The sequence below is a fragment of the Lytechinus variegatus genome, chromosome 4, assembly GCF_018143015.1.
Source record: "Lytechinus variegatus isolate NC3 chromosome 4, Lvar_3.0, whole genome shotgun sequence".
NCBI classification, from domain to species: domain Eukaryota; kingdom Metazoa; phylum Echinodermata; class Echinoidea; order Temnopleuroida; family Toxopneustidae; genus Lytechinus; species Lytechinus variegatus.
In genome coordinates, this window is record NC_054743.1 from 39,062,449 (window position 1) to 39,081,697 (window position 19,249).

General features: G+C 35.9%; 1 protein-coding gene across 1 annotated transcript; it reads left to right on the forward strand.

The window, feature by feature from the left end:
• Positions 1-6,335: 6,335 nt before the first annotated feature.
• Positions 6,336-18,230, forward strand: LOC121412975 (organic cation transporter protein-like). The gene is made up of 12 exons (XM_041605738.1): positions 6,336-6,485; positions 6,593-6,737; positions 7,394-7,509; positions 8,282-8,385; positions 9,729-9,883; positions 10,396-10,564; positions 11,286-11,424; positions 11,833-11,924; positions 12,730-12,938; positions 13,860-13,968; positions 14,498-14,707; positions 18,086-18,230. The coding sequence occupies exons 1-12, from the start codon at positions 6,336-6,338 to the stop codon at positions 18,228-18,230; spliced, it is 1,743 nt and encodes a 580-aa protein (XP_041461672.1).
• Positions 18,231-19,249: the final 1,019 nt, after the last annotated feature.

Genomic DNA, 19,249 nt, shown 5'->3' on the forward strand with positions numbered 1-19,249 from the left:
AATCACGACCAAGAAAAAAAGAGAAAAGGAAAGAGAGAAATGTGAAATATGATTAATTTTTTTAATATTATGTCAAGTCAAATTATATCACAAAATTGAATTTCTGGAATAAATATATCGAAATGTTTTGCTCGATTGCTTCGCTCGTTCGCATCTTTTACAGATTTTGCCCTATACGCCATTTCTGGACCCTCAAAACTTTTGGCTCATCACGCCAATGATGCACAGTGGCCATCTTTGTACATTATATCGGAAGAGTTAAGGAATAAGAAAAACATGTGTATTAATTTTTCCCCTAATTCAAAATCTGAAATGGGTATACGTTATCCTTAAATCATTAGTAATTTATTGGACACATTCTTTCTCAAATCCTGCTCAAAAGAAGTCACAAAATTCAAATGTTTCAAATTTTCAAACTTATTTCAAGTAATTTTTTTACAAAGATTAGTCAAACCTTTTTACATCTTTTTATTCTTAATTTAATTATGTCAATATTGCGCAAATTTTAGAACAAAATCCGAAGTTATGTATTTTTTTCTGTGCGTGTTTTGAACAAGCGTAGCATTTATTAGATCCAAATCACTTGATCGTGTATACTGAACCGATGATTAGGCTGACACGGTTTTACCCAAAATAATCGGATATTCACGAAAAACCCGAATTTGTAATGATTAAGTCCTTTTCAGCCAGCCAATAGATTAATTAGTAGACTGTAGACGAGTTGCATCTGGAAAACAAATGATCAGAACATGCTTACAAAATAGACATAGTAATGTGACTTCTCACAATTTGGCAAAATTATTTATATTTATTTCAGTTGTCACCCGCAGAATATCGAAATACCCAAGCAGTGGCCTGTACATTTTGATGGGATCATTTTCAATGCACTCGAACGGTACGTTGTTTAAGCTCCTTTAACAATTGTTTAACAAATTTTAAACATCTTGTTTAAAAGTATATTTCAACAAAAGTTGTTAGAACGAAAGGCTTATATCAATGTGCCTAAAATTTTAAACATCATTTACAGTGTACTTTTCATCAATATATCAAAATGATAGCGACATCATTATGATCACGATTATTCTATACATCTGATTAATATGGATATTATAGCGTAACACAATTGAAACTCTATTTCTTGTAGATTTCCTAAATATTTTCACTTTCTTCATCCTAAATGCTCAGCCTCGATGAACAACTTTTATTCAGATACTCGTGACACTATGCTTACATGTGTATAACACATAATATCAGATTTTCCTTGATGAACATGATGTTGAATTCCCCCTTTTTTGCAACGTACTTACATTCTTCCCAGAAGATATTTCTTACTCTGTAAAAGTAAGACTGGGTCCCTGGCCAAAATGAATATTTCCTACCGGCTTCAACATTAAATTAGGTTCAGACGAGTCCACGCTACTATAGTCCTGATAGTGTTATATCACTTGATAAGCACCATTATCAGCAATCAATAGTGATATGTAGGCATCTATCCTACAATTTGTTTGCTTTGACGGGGTTTATACAGTGCGTTTCAGAAAAAAAGGTAATCCAAATTTAGAGGGCTGGTATACGAATCATATTTATTTTTTCGAATTATTATGCGCGTATGCGAAAGAGTAACTCCCCAGCCTTCCATTGATACCCCATAATACTCTCAAAAAGGCCTTTGTTTGTCAAAACCAAACCTTTATCGGCCAGCGCCGCGCGCTCGCATTTTGATTGGTGAGTAATGTATACCTCTGTACTTACCTTTATACTAATGGGTAATTATGTAACAAACTACTTAAAATCCCGTTTTCATGACATCGCGATTTGCGCTCGCATTAATTGTTAACAATATATTAACCCATACATCCTATTCATAATTACAAAAGTGCTCAAAACCGCCACGCCTTATCAACAAATTTCGAGCTGTCATTAGGCTTATTAGATCAGTAGATAAAATAGCATTTTCATGAATTCCTAATAATTAAATTTTCCTTTTTTTCAGAATGAAATATCTCGCGCTCAGGAAGAGAATTAGGAAGATTATAGTAATAATTTTCATATAATGACAAAATGTCCTTAGAATTTCCCGGTCCTAGGTAAAAATGATATTAAATGTATCAGCTTACGCTTCGCGCTCGCAACATTTATTAAAGGTCAAGTCCATCCCAGGAAAAAATCACATGCAAAATTTACAATACACAAGTATTTGATTTACAAGTCAAAGTTAACGTCTGGTTTAATAATTATTTGTATTCTGAAATAATTGTGTATGGTTATAAATTAGTTATCGGCAAAAGATAGCTAGTGCAAGTACAGTTGTAATTGTAGTTTAGAGGAAGGAAAGTGCAAGTATTGTGTGTTTGTTTCATGTAATGTAACCATAATGTAAGTATTATTATCATCATCGTTGTAAACATTATAATTTCAGTGATTATCGGCAAGAATGCATTTCGACGATATCCTTAATGAGCTGGGGTCGTTCGGTCCATATCAGAGACGCGTATATTTCGTAGTATGTTTGATGGCTGGTACGACTGCTTTTCACTCCATGACACAAGTTTTTATAGCTGGGACTACAGATCACTGGTGTAAGGCAAGGAGAAACATCATTATCCTTTATGATATAATAGAAATCATTCTTAATAAATTTTGAAAAGTGAAAGTACTTAAAGGGGAAGTTCACCTTGACAAAAAGTTTATTGTAAAAATAAAAAGACAAAAATATTGCCGGCGGTTTGGAAAAAAATCCATTAAGGATTACAAAGTTATTAGGATTCTTATTATTTGATATGTGGCGTAATATGATAGCGAATGATAAAATATCAATGAAATGTCATTTTCTCAGAAAATTGTTTTTACTGTACCTTTTGTACATCAATAGACAAATCATTTCACTCCGGACCATGAAAAGAAAACAAAGTAGGTCATCAGGAACCATTAAAAAATAAAATTCATGCATTTTATATTATACAACATCTGGGGCAGTTGCTCGTTTATGACGTCACAAATCCAAAACTTAAGATTCTAATAACTTTCTTAATCTTTAACGGATTTTTCCTCAAACCTTCACCAATATTTTTAATTATTTTTTCTGCTATTTTTACAACAAACTTGTCTTCAGGGTGAACTTCCCCTTTAACTTGATTGATAAAAATCCGACGAGTTAGATCTAAAGGGGATGAGTGATGGATTAACAATGATAAGCCTACATTTATGATGGCAGTGTTGAACATTTTATGATTATCATGAATATGATGTATTCGTATTCATATCATATAGGCATCAGAGAATAGAATAAGAGAACGTTTTATTGTCTGTGTAATCAGAACATTCATGAGCGCAAGCATTGTGATGAGTAGGCCTTCAGAATCGAATGTCTTTCTTAAGTTTCTTTGCATAATTTTGAGTGCAAGCATTGGGTCAGATGCATAAAGAATAGCAACTGCTTGAAAGGAATTACTTCAAGAACAAGCAACTGCTAGCAGGGCAAAAGATCATGCCTTAGCAATTGCTTTATGTATAACCATTTGCTTCTGCTGAAACCCTTAGTGACATCACGCCAGTGCGAACACGACTCACAGAAGAAAAATGGTGTTGCAGTGCACAACATCGCTTCTGTCATGTAACATCTTTTCCCGAGACGTGGTGTCAAACTATTCCCTTAACTTGATTATAATTAATGAATTTATATAGTTGGCATTAGGTTTGATCTTACTAGGATGAACACATTTACACCGGGGTTTTCTCTCTGGTGCATGTACACAGTGGCGTAACTACGGGGGGGGGGCATGGGGGCACCTGCCCCCCCCCCCCATCGGCTGACCAAAAAAAAACGGGAAAAGGAGAAAAAGAGGGAGAAACGAAGAGAAACGAAGTGGGAAAGAAGAAATTATTATTCATTATAATGTTATATAATAATTTTGTTATGTTATATTACATAGAAACATTTTTATCGAATTTTTATGAAACATAATTTTCTTAGGTCTTATCTCTTCACTGTTCCTGGTGCTTGCGTTGTCTGTTTAATGAGATATATGACCCTGTTGTACTAAAACCTCCCGTTTTCAAGTCAATATACACCAAATATATTTCCTCGCACTTCGAGTTATCATTTTATGTAGTGACATTTGCTTCTTTTTCATGACTACTTGAAGTGATTGCCCCATGTTAAGGTCTTGATATAAAACATTGTATGCCCGTGATTACGTCTACATTAGTGGATTGGTAAGATATCTCTGCTCTCCATGGATACGGATCAGTCCTTAAAATGTCTCTTTTTCCCATCTGAATATCAAAAATTTTCAGCTCGCGCTTCGCGCTCGCATCACTTCGTTAGTGAAATACGTATGGTCTTCGTGTATTTCAACAAACAAGCCTTAAAATGCCCCTCTCAGGTGTGAATTATCTAAATTTTCAGCTCGCGCTTCGCGCTTGAATTATTTGATTAGTGAGATACGTATGATGTGATTACAATGACTACAAGTGCTTCATGTATACAAAATCAGCAAGCGCTTGGCACTCGCTAAGATGACTATAGTGAGATGTGTATACTCTTAATGGATTCTTAAAAACAGTCCTTAATATCTCCCTGTTTGAGGTAAATATATACAAAAATTTCAGCTCGCGCTTCGCGCTCGCATTGTTTAGCGAGACAGGTACGTATCATGATTACAAAAATTTGATTATAATTTCCCTTTTAGGTCTGAATATCAAAAAATTTCAGCTCGCGCTTCGCGCTCGCATTATTTGATCAGTGAGATACATATCCATTTAATAGTACTGTCCTTAAAATTTCTCTATTACCTCAGTACACCTTGCAACTGAGCGCGCTTTGCGCGCTCACGAAGTGACTCAAAATTTTTGCTGGTGCCCCCCCCCCCCCAATGCCGTGACCCACGGTAAGCCACTGCATGTACATGATTACGAAACGCAAACGCCTTGATCAAGCAAACGCTCAAGCTGCTCTGACGGAACTTGAAGAAAAAAAACAGCAAAGGCTTAACCAACGACTAAGGTTCGCTTTATGCATGCATACGGTTTTAGCAATAGCTTTAATCGTCAAGCATAATGCTAGCAGGCAGCTATCAATTTCTTGTGCTTACTAACAAAATCATTTGCTAGCTCATTGTTATGCACACGGAATCAAGCAAAAGCAATTGCTACTTTTTTATGCATCTAACCCATTGATGTGTATCGTTTCAATTACGTCTTCGAAGACTTCAATTATGTATTTAGAAAATGAATCTTTGTATGCATGCTCACTCATTTTGCCTTTTCGATAAATTGAATTGAAGGTAATGAATTTCTATATGATGTTCGAAATAATGAATTTGAATTCGAATTCGTATCTATTATTTCCAACAAAAATATATGGAGGCGCAATAGCTAAGTCGGTAGAGCGGGGATTTCGGATTCCGGTGACCCGTGTTCGATTCCCACACTGTTAAAAAAAACCTGATTTTACAGAAAAATAAAAGAAGATTTTGCAGAAAGCAATACCAGAATCATTCTTTAAATTCATGAAACAGGAATTTTTCTGCAATTTAACAGAACAGGTCTGTTAGAAAAAGGGGAAAAGAGTGTTTTATTTAAGGAAATTTGTAAGATTACACACACCAAATACCAATTTCCTGTAAGATTACGCAATCTGGTAAGATTACAGGTGTTCTCGAGACTCTGCTGCAGGAACTTCTTTTAGTTTAAGGATAAATTTTCTAACAGTGCACTTGGTGCACTAGTGCCATTTGGTAAGGCATTAATCCTCATTACCAGGTCACTCGGAGAGGAACTTAAGTCATCGGTCCTCTGGTTGTTTGCTTACAAGCATTCATGCTTTCTTAGCAATCAGTTAAAAAAAATCACCATCATTTACTATTCACCAAAAAAGAAAGTGCATTTCTGGTTCAACCCTGTGTTAATGGAGTAACCTACAAGGAAAACATTATACGCCCTATTATAATGATGATGATGACGGAGATGAAGATGATGATGATAATGAAGGTGATGTTGATGATGAAGATGGTAATGAAGATGATGATGACGATGCTAATGGATATGATGATAATTATGTTGATGACGATGGTGATGAAGGTACAATGATAATGAAGGTGATGATGATAATTACGGCAGCTGCCGTGGTAGTGGTGGTGATAACAGTAAGGATGGTGATGATAATATTGATAAAATGCTGATGATAATGATGTTGATGGTAGTGGTGACGATGGTGATTAGAAAGGTAAAAAAATCACCACCATTTACTTTTCACCAAAACAGAAAGTGTATTTCTGGTTAAACCCTTTATTAATGGAGTAACCTACAAGGAAAACATTATATGCCCTATTATAATGATGATGATGATGGTGAAATATGATGATGACGGGGATAAAGAGGATGATGATAATGATGACCGAATTGCTGATGATGGCAGTGGTAGTAGTTTAGGTGCTGGTGGTGAAGACGATGGTGATATGAATAACGAAGTGAATGACGAAAAGGTACAGATCACTCCATTATTACCGGGTTAAGATGATGTGACTCTACCTACCTCCATCAGTAATGACATTCTAAAAAAATGATGGTTTTCATAAATCTTTTGAATCAGGCTGAGTATTGGAAGGATGAAAACTGCACTGAATGGAATTTATCTGTCAAGGATTGTGAAGAGGCAAAGAAAAATGGTAGTATCCCAACCAGTTACGAAGACGGGGATCTTGTTTACGATCAGTGCGATACGTATAATATCACAGGTAAATACAATAGTCTAGAAATACTCTTGCACAATATAATACATGTTATACGATTTCTGGGCTCCGTCTTACAAAGAGTTATGATTGATGAATCAATCGTAAATCTATGGGAATCCATCAATGTCATATTTTTTTCTACGGGAAGTTGAACAATGTCGTTTGTAAACAAAGCGAAGCACAGTGAATTTTCTAGACAGAAATGAATGCATGAATATACATCATAGAAAATATTTTGAACAAACATGCCTGAGAGATGTTGATGATGCTGGCCGTCCAAAGTTGTGATTGATCGGATCAATCGCAACTCTTTATCATTTTTTAAAATCTTCTTTGTAGAACAACGTGCCAAAATACTCTTCTATTAATATGATTAAGTAATAATAAGTAAACAAATAAATTCCTGCAACGAATCTGTCATCGTGGTGTCTTACATGTTTATATGAAATTTTGACCTTAAGTGGCTTTACTAAGAAAACAAATGACAATCATTCAATGAAAGGATAACTAATTAATTTCAAATGGATACAGTTCATGAAGGAAAAAGTAAATGCCCCGCATGAGCAAACATGAAAATGTATTGCATTTTCAGTTTATACTAGCATACATTTTCTTTTAACGTTACTCAAAGTGTATATAGTTCTCCATTTGCTTCATAGGCATGGAATTCGATCCATCATACGACTCATCGATGAATGGTTCAGCCGAAATCATCCCGTGTCAAGATGGATGGGAACACGATAAAAGTCAGCTGAAATCATCCATTATACAAGATGTAAGTTTTTCACTCCTATTTATTTATATGTAGGCCTAATTGTCGATTAACTCAGGACAGGTCGATATCTTTTATCAATTTTTCCATCATGAGTTACTTTATTTGCTAATGAATATATTGGTCATTATTTTGTTACTTAGTTTTATTTTTATATCATGTTCATCTGCCTTGCTTTGACCAGCAATATGGCTAATAAAAGTCAAGGGCTCTCTATGATTGTTATATATTGTGATTTAAATTGATCGATAAAGATTGGTATGTACTTTATAATGTTTTTTTATTGCATCTTGTTCAATAAAGTGATACTAACCAAACATTAATTACAGGGATTGAATTGCACACGTTTTATTAAATCAATTCAATTTATAATATGAATCAGACGACTTTCTTGAGAAAAACGTATGGTAATGTTAAGACATTGTCGTCGTATTATATAGTTAAAATCTGAAATATTTAAAAGGGATGGTTAAGTTTATTGCCCAAGAATTGTGGTTTTCATCAGACACAAAAGCTTGAATAAAAGCAATAGGAAGAGAGGGATAGATAGATAGATAGATAGATAGGGACTAGAGTGAGTGTGTGAGTTAGAGAGAGGGTGGGTAAGAGAAAGACAGACAGACGGGAGAGAGAGAGTGGGCGGTGGAGGAGACTCAAACTTGTGACTTGATTTTAGGGTGGCAACCAAAATTAAGTATCCTTGTGGCCAGATTTTTACATTGTTTTCTCAAAGACATTCTCCTGCTTCATCAAATTTTCTTATCTAATTTTACAGTGGGATCTAGTTTGCGACAAGAAAAACCTACCGGACTATGCCCAATCGGTATTTTATGTTGGTAATCTAGTTGGATCTTTTGTATTTGGGGTCCTTGCTGACAAGTAAGTTCAAACAAGTTTTTCGTTATAAATTTAGATGTGAACATTATTATGTATCTATTCGTTTGATCAAAGATCATTCAACTCTTGAAAGTTAATGTTTTTTATTGGTTCAAACATAGGTCAAAACTTTTTTTGTCAGACGAACTTCTATGGGAGTGCCCCTTGTTTCGATAGTTTTGAATAGGATTTCACGGGTCTAAGTTAGGAATCTTCACAAAACAAAATCTTCACAACTAGTTGGATGGCAGCTGCATGGGGTGGGGGGAGTTAATACATGTCATCCATGGGTAATACTGTTTAAATAATATATGTTTCAAGCTAAATGCATTTTCAAATTAGGACATACACAGAGTCGTACAACCGTAATGACCACCCCCGAAAAATAATTGACCTTTAATATGGTATTTTGGGACCGTTTTTGTGGGAAGGGGGTCCTTTTGATTCTTTTTTGTTGTTGTTGTTTGTATATATGTTCTTCCGCTTGTCGAATTATTAGAAATGCAATTGTAGGTTCATTTTACATCCTTGGTCGGCTATTTTTGTCGACAAGAATGATCTTCTTGTTTTTAAAGTGAACACCCGAAAAGCTTACTATATCTTCAAAAAAGAGGAGATTTGTTTGTTTCTTTTCTTTTTCTGATCACATCACTATCTATTGATCATGTGGAATATTGACAACTTTTTTGAAATTTTCCCTCGACACTTTATGAAATTATTTCACTTAAAGGACAAGTCCACCCTATCAAAATCTTGATTTGAATAAAAAGAGAAAAATTCAACAAGCATAACACTGAAAATTTCAGTCAAAATCGGATGTAAAATAAGAAGGTTATGATATTTTAAAGTTTCGCTTCATTTCACAAAACAGTTATATGAACATCTCGGTCAGTATGCAAATGAGGGAGCTGATGACATCACTCACTATTTTGTATTTTATCATATGAAATATTTTTATTTTCTCGTCATTGTCATGTGAAATGAAGTTTCATTCCTCCCTGAACACGTGGAATTCCATTATTTTAACATGTGCTTCAGGCAAGGAGGTCCTAATCATCAAATTAGTAAAAATTGAAATATTGTATAATTCAAACAATAAAAAACAAAAGAAATAGTGAGTGAGTGACATCATCGACTCATTTGGATGTAACTGACTCGTTCATATAACTATTTTGTTAAAAATAAGCGAAACTTTGAAATGTCATAACTTTCTTATTTTACATCCGATTTTGATGAAATTTTCAGCATTGTGCTTGTCTGATTTTTCTCTATTGATTCAAATCAAAATTTTTCTGAGGTGGACTTGAGCTTTAATCATTATTTTTCTCTTTTTCTGACCACATTAGAATTGGGCGCTATCCAACTCTGTTTATTTGCCTCGGTGTCCAGGCTGGATTTGGAGTACTGGTTGCTTTCTCGCCTAACTATTGGGTGTACATCGTCCTTCGTTTCTTCCAAGCGGCTGGCAACAAGGCTGTGCTACAAGTTGCCTTCGTCATTGGTAATATTGTATTTTGAATACTAATTGAAACACCTCGATCATTTCTGATCAGATATCAGGTTGAGTGAAAGTTTCTGCTTGGTTTCTCCCCTTGTTACACTTATTCACCCCATCCATACAACCAAATACACTTCGTTCGAACTTCTTGACTTTCAATTTGTACCTCAGTCTCTCTTATGAAACACATTTCTTGTCAATGTTCTCTCTGTCATTTTATTTCTCCATTGTTTTCCCTTGTAGTTTCCTTTTTCATCCACATCTTGCCACTATTTAGCTTTTTCAAGAGATCCCGTATGTTTCGCAATAAATATAATTATCCCCATGGAATCAAGCAGTTCACTCAACCCAGAGCGTGTAAAAGTCTTTGCAATTTTTGAGAATATTCCTTAGGGGTAAATATAGGAATGGAAAGGGGGGACTGCTGATTGGTCTACATTACACATGGATACGTTTTAATTTCCTTTTGTTTTGATTAAGCTTACTTTCTTTCATATTTCTTGATGATAATACAGGTCTGGAGTTCGTCGGACCAAAATGGCGGACAGTGACCGGAATAACCGTCCAGGTTTTCTTTGCCTCCTCCTACATGCTTCTTGCCATCATTGCCTACTTCGTCCGCTACTGGAGGACGCTGCAAATTATCATTTCTGCTCCTCTTTTCCTTTTCTTTTTGCTAATGCCGTAAGTTTCACTCACCCCGGCCCTTGGTAGTGACGTCAACGATCAGTCATTTTGGAGTCAATTTTTTTTACTGTGAATTTGGAGTGAATGTGTCCATGAAAAATGGTGAAATTCACTCAAAATCCACTGAAAGTTGATTATAATCTAGTGAAATTTATTCACTTTCTTCATGTCCTTCGAAGACAGAATATTCACTTGATTTTTTTATAGAATGCTGTAGGGCCTATAAATTATTACAGGGGCGAATTGATTCCAGATTTTTAGTCTCCAATAAGTAAAAGTATCAAATCGCTATTAACATATTATGGAGAATCCCATGTGTCCATGTCTTATCAAGATCACAATCATGAACTCAGGCGCATACCCATTGGAAAGGGGATGGGATATATAGGGTAGGCGGCCCCTGGCCCCTTCTGACTCAAATTTCTACAAAAAAAGAATGTTCGTGTTTCCCATTTTGTCTCAGCTTATAAAAAATGAAGAATAAAACAGGCTTTTGTCGAAGTGATTTCTCTTGTTTTGCTTATCGATAATTATTATTTTTTACATTCTTTTTATTCAGAGCGGAGATTATCAAGTTTAGAACGATTAACCTTTATCTTGCTTCTATAGAAAGACGTACATTTTACGTCAAACACGATAAGATAATTTTGTAAAGTTTGATTCTGCTTACCATTATACTTTATTGGAATAAACCTTTTTATTAATAATTTCTCACAAGTTTCATTCCAGAATCAGCACGTTGGCTTCTCTCCCATGGTAATAGCAAGAAAGCTGAGAAAATCATACACAAAGTCGCCAAGGTCAACAAACGAAAACTACCTCATCCCCTCTTCACAGAGGAAGAGGTAAAAGAACAGGTAGGTTTGAGCCGTGTTGCTATGGTTACTGGTATGTCATGTATGTTTCAGGTATTGTTTGAGGAGGTGAGGGGCTTAGTCGCTGTAACCCAGTGATTTCTAATAGATATGTAACAGTTTATAAACTAAAATGAGTACTTTAAAGCCTAAAATGGGTACTTTAAAGCATGTTTAGACATCAATGAAATCTTCCTGCTCGTGTAATGACTTACCACATTAAATTGCAAGAATAACTAGAAATTGTCAAATTTAATAGAAGAAAGTACTGATGAATATTCGGAATATATGTAGTATATTTTTTATGGAGATTAACCATTTTCTTATTTTTCTTATTTAAATACAAAGAAAAGGGGTAAATAAAACCCCCATCTTTACTGTCTTTTATATAATTTGTGTGTAATTTTCTAGAAAGCTGCAAGCCTAGCCCCTAAAGCAGGTATCCTTGATCTTTTCAGGACACCTGTCCTTCGATGGAGAACTATCAACTTCATTTACAATTGGTGAGTAATTGTCTTTCATTGATCCAAAAACAAAAATGCAACAAAAATAACATAACAAATCTTACACCGTGACGCCAAACACTTTCTAAAAGTTAAGTTACATTAATTTGTATTTTGTTAGTTGTGTGGTAATGCGGAAAGAAAGCAGGCGCCTGTTTATTATTATTTTTATACGCTATGATTATGTCAACTTTCGTGATATTATGAAGCACGGATGTATGATTTGCCATATTACTTTGAATTGTGTTTTAACTGTAATATAGGTTATCTGCTTAAAGTTTACAGAAATTCTCAAATGTAATGCAAAATGTGTGGGTATCTTAGCATATACTATATTAAACACAATTAAAAAATAAATAAATAACAATAGGACTTGGTAAAAAAAAAAACCGCGTCATGCCAAAAATTTATTACATAGGGTGAGCCAGCCCGGAGACATACAGGACATCTCTCCCGGGAGGACAATGTTCCTACATTTTCAAATCGCTGGATCATTAAACGAAGAACTCTGAGATGTCAAGGATGAATCCAGCCTACGCCAATAGCAGGGGGTGGATATTTTTTTTCAGCCACATTTTCCTCGATCAGCCGCTTGCGTATCAGTCTTCTTTTCCTTATGCTTTGTACAAGGCGTTATACGTCGCCAAAAATCTGCTCTCACCACTTTACATTTGCCCCTTGCCCTTCCTCCATGCACCCCCTCTCAATTCCGGAGTCCGCCCCTGGTCCAAGAATCGGGCAATTCGATTATATTAAAGATTAACTGTCTAATCGATATTACTCAATATTTTCATCCTTTCCACAGGATGGTGAATAACATGGTATACTACGGATTGACCTATAGCAGTGGTGACCTAGGGTTCAATGTATACTTGAACTTCTTCCTGTCCGGTGCAGTCGAGATCGTCGGTTTTGTGTTAGCCATTTTCTCCATCAATTTCTTTGGTCGTCGACCAAGTATCGCTACTTTCCTCATCATTGGCGGCTCTGCTTGCCTCATCCGTATCGGTCTACGTAAATAAAATTCTTCATTTATACATCCTATGTTTTGAAGAATGTTATCAATTGTGGTGTTTTATCAAGATAGAAATTAGCCCAATTGTGAGCCCATTTTACACGTATAAGGTCTGACATTAAACCAACAATTGTTCAGGAAATAATTGAAATAACAAAACATCTCAAATCAAACAAATCTCAAGGGCATTATAGAATAACCACTTTCCTTCCTAAACACATCATACATTATATTACATCTCCTTTTAGTCATGTTTTTAATCTATCGATCAGCATCGGCAATCGGCAAATGTCCTGAGTCACTAAAAAATGGAAAGGTAAATCCTGTTTTCAAAAAAGACAATCCACATAAAATAACCAATTAGAGGCCTATATCTATTCTTCCTAGCACATTCAAATAAAAATTCAAACAATATGTATATTTTACAGCAGATTTTATACGTTCGTAGATACTTTTCATTTTCTAAACTCAAACCAATATGGATTCAGGAAAGGACATTCCACGGACCGGGCTTTATAACATATTACAATAACATTGCAAATGCAATGGCAAATAAAGAACTAATAGGAAGAGTATTCATTGACCTAAGCAAAGTCTTTGATACTCTCGACCACCAAATTTTACCTAAACAATTGAAAATTATGGAGTTAGAGAAAGTGCATTATCATGGTTTGAGAGTTATCTGTTAGATAGAAAACAGTGTAACTCATAATAATATTTCTTCTAACCTTCAATCCATAAAATGCGGAGTTCCACAAGGATCGATCTTGGGCCCCTTGCTTTTTTTATATATATCAATGATTTGACTAATGTAATGCCTTTGTTATCATTTGTATTATTTTTTGGGGAGGGGCAAGTTCCCCCACCCCATCTGTACGCCACCGATAGTATTAATCTGGTTTCTCTCTGTTTTTCATCAGCTGCTGGTGTTTGGAATACAGTGGTTGCCTTGATCGGTAAATCAGCCATATCGGCTTCTTATGCCATCGTCTATGTTTACTCAGCAGAATGCTTCCCTACACCAGTCAGGTAGGTAGATTTAACCATTTCAATCCAAGTCTATCAACAATATTTGTTAAAAGGACTTGAACTCATGAAATGATAAATGGGCAATTACGAGGGACACTTTCAGCAATATCGGATGTAAGCTCTCACAATGTTCGAGGATAAAAATTGAAGTTTTTATTGTTTCTTGGAAAGATTCACATTGTTCAGTTAAGTCAATAAGCCAACATTTTAGCAAGTTAATATTTTTATATTTCATTGTATGAAAGATGCATGAAAACTATTGGAATTTTAATGTGGCCAGTCCTGTAATCTATCAACTACTTTCACAAGAATAATAAAGGACGACTCGAATACATTGTACAGGCCTATATTATACAGTGTACAATATGTATATTAGGCAAAAATAGTTTTTATTCTACAGGCGTACATAAAACGCAAGCTGTGACTTAATTGATATAAACGGTAGTATTATTTTCGAAGAATTTTTCCTCTCACTGAATACCGTTATCCGATATCACCATATCCATTTCCATTATCATCATTATCATAGGAGCATTGGTGTGGGCACCTGTTCTATGATGGCTCGGTTTGGTGCCATTGTTTCACCCCTGATTCTCATCCTAGGGGACTATTATTACCCCGCTCCTCTTATTATCTTTGGAACCACCACCATCTTGGCTGGGTTTCTCTCCCTTCTCTTCCCCGAGACGCAGGGCAAGAAACTACCGGAAACCATTGAAGAGGGGGAAATCTTCGGAACGTAAGTTTATCTTTTTGTCTAGAATTTCTGTAGGGGTGTCACCAGGGTCGTTGAAAAGGGGGGGGGGGTAAGACGGGCTATTGTTCACTACATTTTTGTTCTTAAAGGGACACCCAGGGCTGAAAATATCTATATCATTAGAGTAAAATTCACGGAGCAAAGTGCTGAAAATTTTATCATTTCATCAGGTTATTTAATTTTAAAGATTTGCATTATTCCGGTGAAACGGTTCTCGGCATGTCTTCATGAATATTCATTAGGTGGGGTGATGATGATACATCCTTACTTTCCTTTTTCTCATACATGAAATCATTATTATATTTTTTACATAAATGTGCAAATAATCTGTCTCCATTATGATGAGATAAGTTGCAGCAAGTTATCAATTCAATTGTTTCAGTTTTTGGTAGATTATTTTTAATAAACCTAACTTCATGTAATAAAATGCAGAAGAACAAGTGGTGATATGACATTATCAGCACACCTAATGAATATTCATGAAGACTAAGTCATGTCTATAAGCAGGCGCGCCGGAACACTTTCAGTTTTGGGGGGGGCAAAATCCTGAAGGGGGCACAATATTTTTGACAGCGTGAGATACCGAAGCGATCGAGCGGGAGAGGCTGTGGGTGGGACCCCCCCCCCCCCCCCCGGTAAGGACTTTGTGTAAAAATGGAGTATAAAAGTTGCATTGCTAAGAGCATCCAAAAATAAATTTCTTGAGAATTAAACAGTCTTGGAGTTTTTTTTTTTGCTCCTTCTGTTTCCTCCCTTCTGACCCATGATCAGGGTCCCCTGTTCCAGCAAATGACGAGCCTTATTGCAAACGAAATTGTTTCAAACCAATGTAATATAGGCCTTTTAAAGACTTTAGACAAAACATGACCGTACGCAGCCGCGGGGGCCGCCGATCGAGAGGGCAAAATTTACCAAAAGTGTGAACGAAATCCTTCAATTTTATTCTAGAAAATGCAAAAGCACCCCATCACAAACCCCTCGCTCTTAAGTTTGTTCGAAAATTTTGGTCTTGCAGCCCCACCCACTCCCGGATTGTTTTGTTTTAGTTTTGCAAACGTCCATGAATAACAAAGCTGGGATGAACCAGAGAACATAGCTGCCATCTCGATTTGATTAGTAACAGGTAATGGGAAGAAGCTTTGGAATCTAAAATACATAAGTGCTATATCATTATGAGCTGAAATAGTATCAGACAAAACGCCTTCCAATCATGGCAATGAAAAGGAATAGAGGAAAATACGGGGCTGTGAAAATATCTTAAGATATTTTTTTATAGTAGAGCAGTACTGTAGCGCTTATTTTTTCTTTTATATTCTTTATTTACATTTTTATTGATATCTCGGATAATATGAGTCCGGTCAAGAAGACACTTTCACAGATGATTTTATTTTTTTCATGTCTAAACATTATCTCAAAGTTGCTTTCGAGTGGGATTCACCATTTTCACAAAAATTATAATCCTCTACACATGATTATTCTGTGTGTAATTTTCTGATAACATGTCTATATTGAGTTGAAATGACCTTGATATTTTCTTTAGAGCACTGACTTGTTATCACTGTATGAACTCAATTTATATTTAGTTGAAAATAAAATATTTGAAACAAGTTTCTCGAGATGTTATGGTTTCTTGGCTTGACAGCTATGACATATGGAGGCGCGATAGCTCAGTCGGTAGAGCGGGGGATTCGTATTCCGGTGACCCGGGTTCGATTCCCACTTGGTGCGCCAGTGCCCTTTGGTAAGACATTATCTTCAGTACCAGGTCCTTCGGAGGGGACCTTAAGCCGTCGGTCCTCTGGTTGCTTGCTTACAAGCATTCATGCTTTCTTAGCAATCAGGTAAAAAATCACCACCAATCAATCACCAATAGATTCCATATGTTGCTCGAGTAACTAGTGTTCACGCGCGTTAGTGATATCGGGTCCGGTTTGAGCGTTTCTGGGCGACCGCGCGTTTGTTAGACGACACAGCCAGCATCATAGAGTTATAAACCTAATCATTGGTGGACCACTATTTGCCATTTGCTTTTAGTCTGAAATGTATTCATTAAAAGGTTAAACGTTATCACACTGTAATAAGAAGGAAAAGGGGCTTATCAAAGGTATGCTTCACAGAGGAACTGTTCGTCAAAAGACGCGAGGCTTACTATGATAATGTATTTGCCCCGTCAGGGGCAAAATTTTTTATTTTTGACAATGGAAATGACAATTTTCAGGCAGAAAAGTGCCTTCGTTTACTTTTGTCCTTAAATAATTTATCATTTTTCTACTTTCAGGGGGACACATTGGGGGGGGCAAAATCTCGTTTTGCCCCCCCAAAATTTTATTTGGGGGGGCAAGTGCCCCCCCTGCCCCCCCCCCCCCCCGCTTCCGGCGCCCTTGTCTATAAGAACTGTTTCACCGGAATAATGCAATAATAGCTTTGTTATATGTTATCCGATTTTGATCAAATTTTCAACATTTTGCTCTGTGAATTCTACTCTATTTATTGAGATATGAATATTTTCAGCCCGGACCATCCCTTTAATTGAATACTGGAGGTATAGCCTGACCCAAAACTTTATTTCGGTGGATGTCGTTCCTCTTCCTCTTGTTTTGTCCTTGGTCGCTAGAAACAATACCCCAGGCATTTTATCATCCAAACACACTTAATGGTGGGATAATTCAGCCCCCCTCCCTCGACAATTTTCATGATAAATCCGCCGCGCAATTTTTTTACCACGTCGCGCATCGCTCGCTGACTTTTTACTTTCAAGTTTCGCGCAACTTTCGAGACCAAAATTGCGACCCCCAGGTAAGCGTTTCCAAAATCACGCAACATTTCGTAAGTGCATGCAGACCCAAAATTGCTCAAAACCGTGAATTTGTGTACAAATCCAATGTAAATAGTGTTTTTAGCCAAAATTCATAAATGTATCGTTATTTTTCCATTTATTGATTAAAATCAATGAATTCCACCTTATATAGTAATAAAAAATCCCCGACAACTTTCATTGAAAAAACAATAAACAAAAAGTCGAAAAACAGAGAAATTTAGAAGACAATAGGTAACGCGCGTGCCAATTTTTGTAGCGATCGCACGATCGACAGCCTAGATCACAAGGGGGGGGGCGATTCAGCCCCCCCCCCCTCAGTCTTCATAGGTATCGAAATAGCCCAGTCTATTTAGGGTTAAAATAGCATTTTAAGTTGACCTTAACATACAAATTAACAAATATTTTTAAAAATAATCATTAATGAATAAGATCTCAATTTGTGTTGAGTAAGATGCCGAGTAGTCCTGCTAGCTGTTATAGCATAGTGGTCATTTTCGATATTAGTAATTCTTGTGATTCTCTATTTTTTCATGTTTTTATAGGAAAGCTTATGATGAGAAAATACCAACTGACGAGCTAGCCAGGGAGGAAAAGGAAAATGACGTCACAGAAATATCACTTAATGACATGGAAAAGCACACTCGAACAAAGCTTTTGAATCAGGCAACACCGTTTAGACATCTTTAATTCTACTTCACAATAAAATATATGGAATCTGAAAACAAATAAAATAAAGCAATTAGGCTTATAACAGTGCAGGGATTAACATGGAAACTCTCACTCCACGCAAGATACGCAAGACATCCTGTTCAAAGAACCATGTGTGTTTTGTATAGTGTCACGAAAACCCCATTACAACAGTTACGGTAGCGTTTCAGCACAGTTGTTCAGCACCCTTTTTGTTATTTGTTTTAAATTACTATTATCATTCACGGTGTCAGGAAGATTCACGTCCTGTTTCGTAAGGTACTGAGTGTTCGCAATCTCGACGGGGACGGATTATACAACATAGAAAATATATTGAAAATGCCCGTCAAATCATATTGAACAACTGAGAGGTCTTTGTTGATAATTGGTGAGCTGGGACAGCTGATCATCGTGAGATTCTCAGCCGACGAAAAACTGCAAATATGTCGTGTTTTCAGAGTCCGGGAGAAACTGCTGGTTTGATTCTCCGATTTTCGACAAACACTGCTTTTCCAAGAGGACTTTTGACAATAGATTTTCTGTGTTGTAGAATCCGCCCCTGTCCAGACTGCGGAAATCCGTAAATCTGCAATAAATCCGACAACATTCCGACTGACGTTACATGCTTAATTTAGCAATGGTGCCTTTATTATTATTATTATTATTATTATCATTATTATTGTTATTATCATTATTGTTATTATCATTAGTATTGTTATTATTATTATCGTCATCATCATAATCATTATTATTATCATCAATTTTATTATTATCATCAGTATAGTAGGAGTGTCATCAATGATATTTATATTATTGTTGTCATTGTCTCCTAATTGTCATCATCATCATAAAAGACAAACTCACTCATGAAGATGTCCTACCGTCTCAGTTGATGGTCACTATTTGATAAATGAAGCACTGATGAGGGTATTAACCATTTAATAAATAAATTATCCAACTTTGACAATGAAATTCGTTACAGTGATGTAAAAATCCAAAGATCCGACCTCACGAGCCAT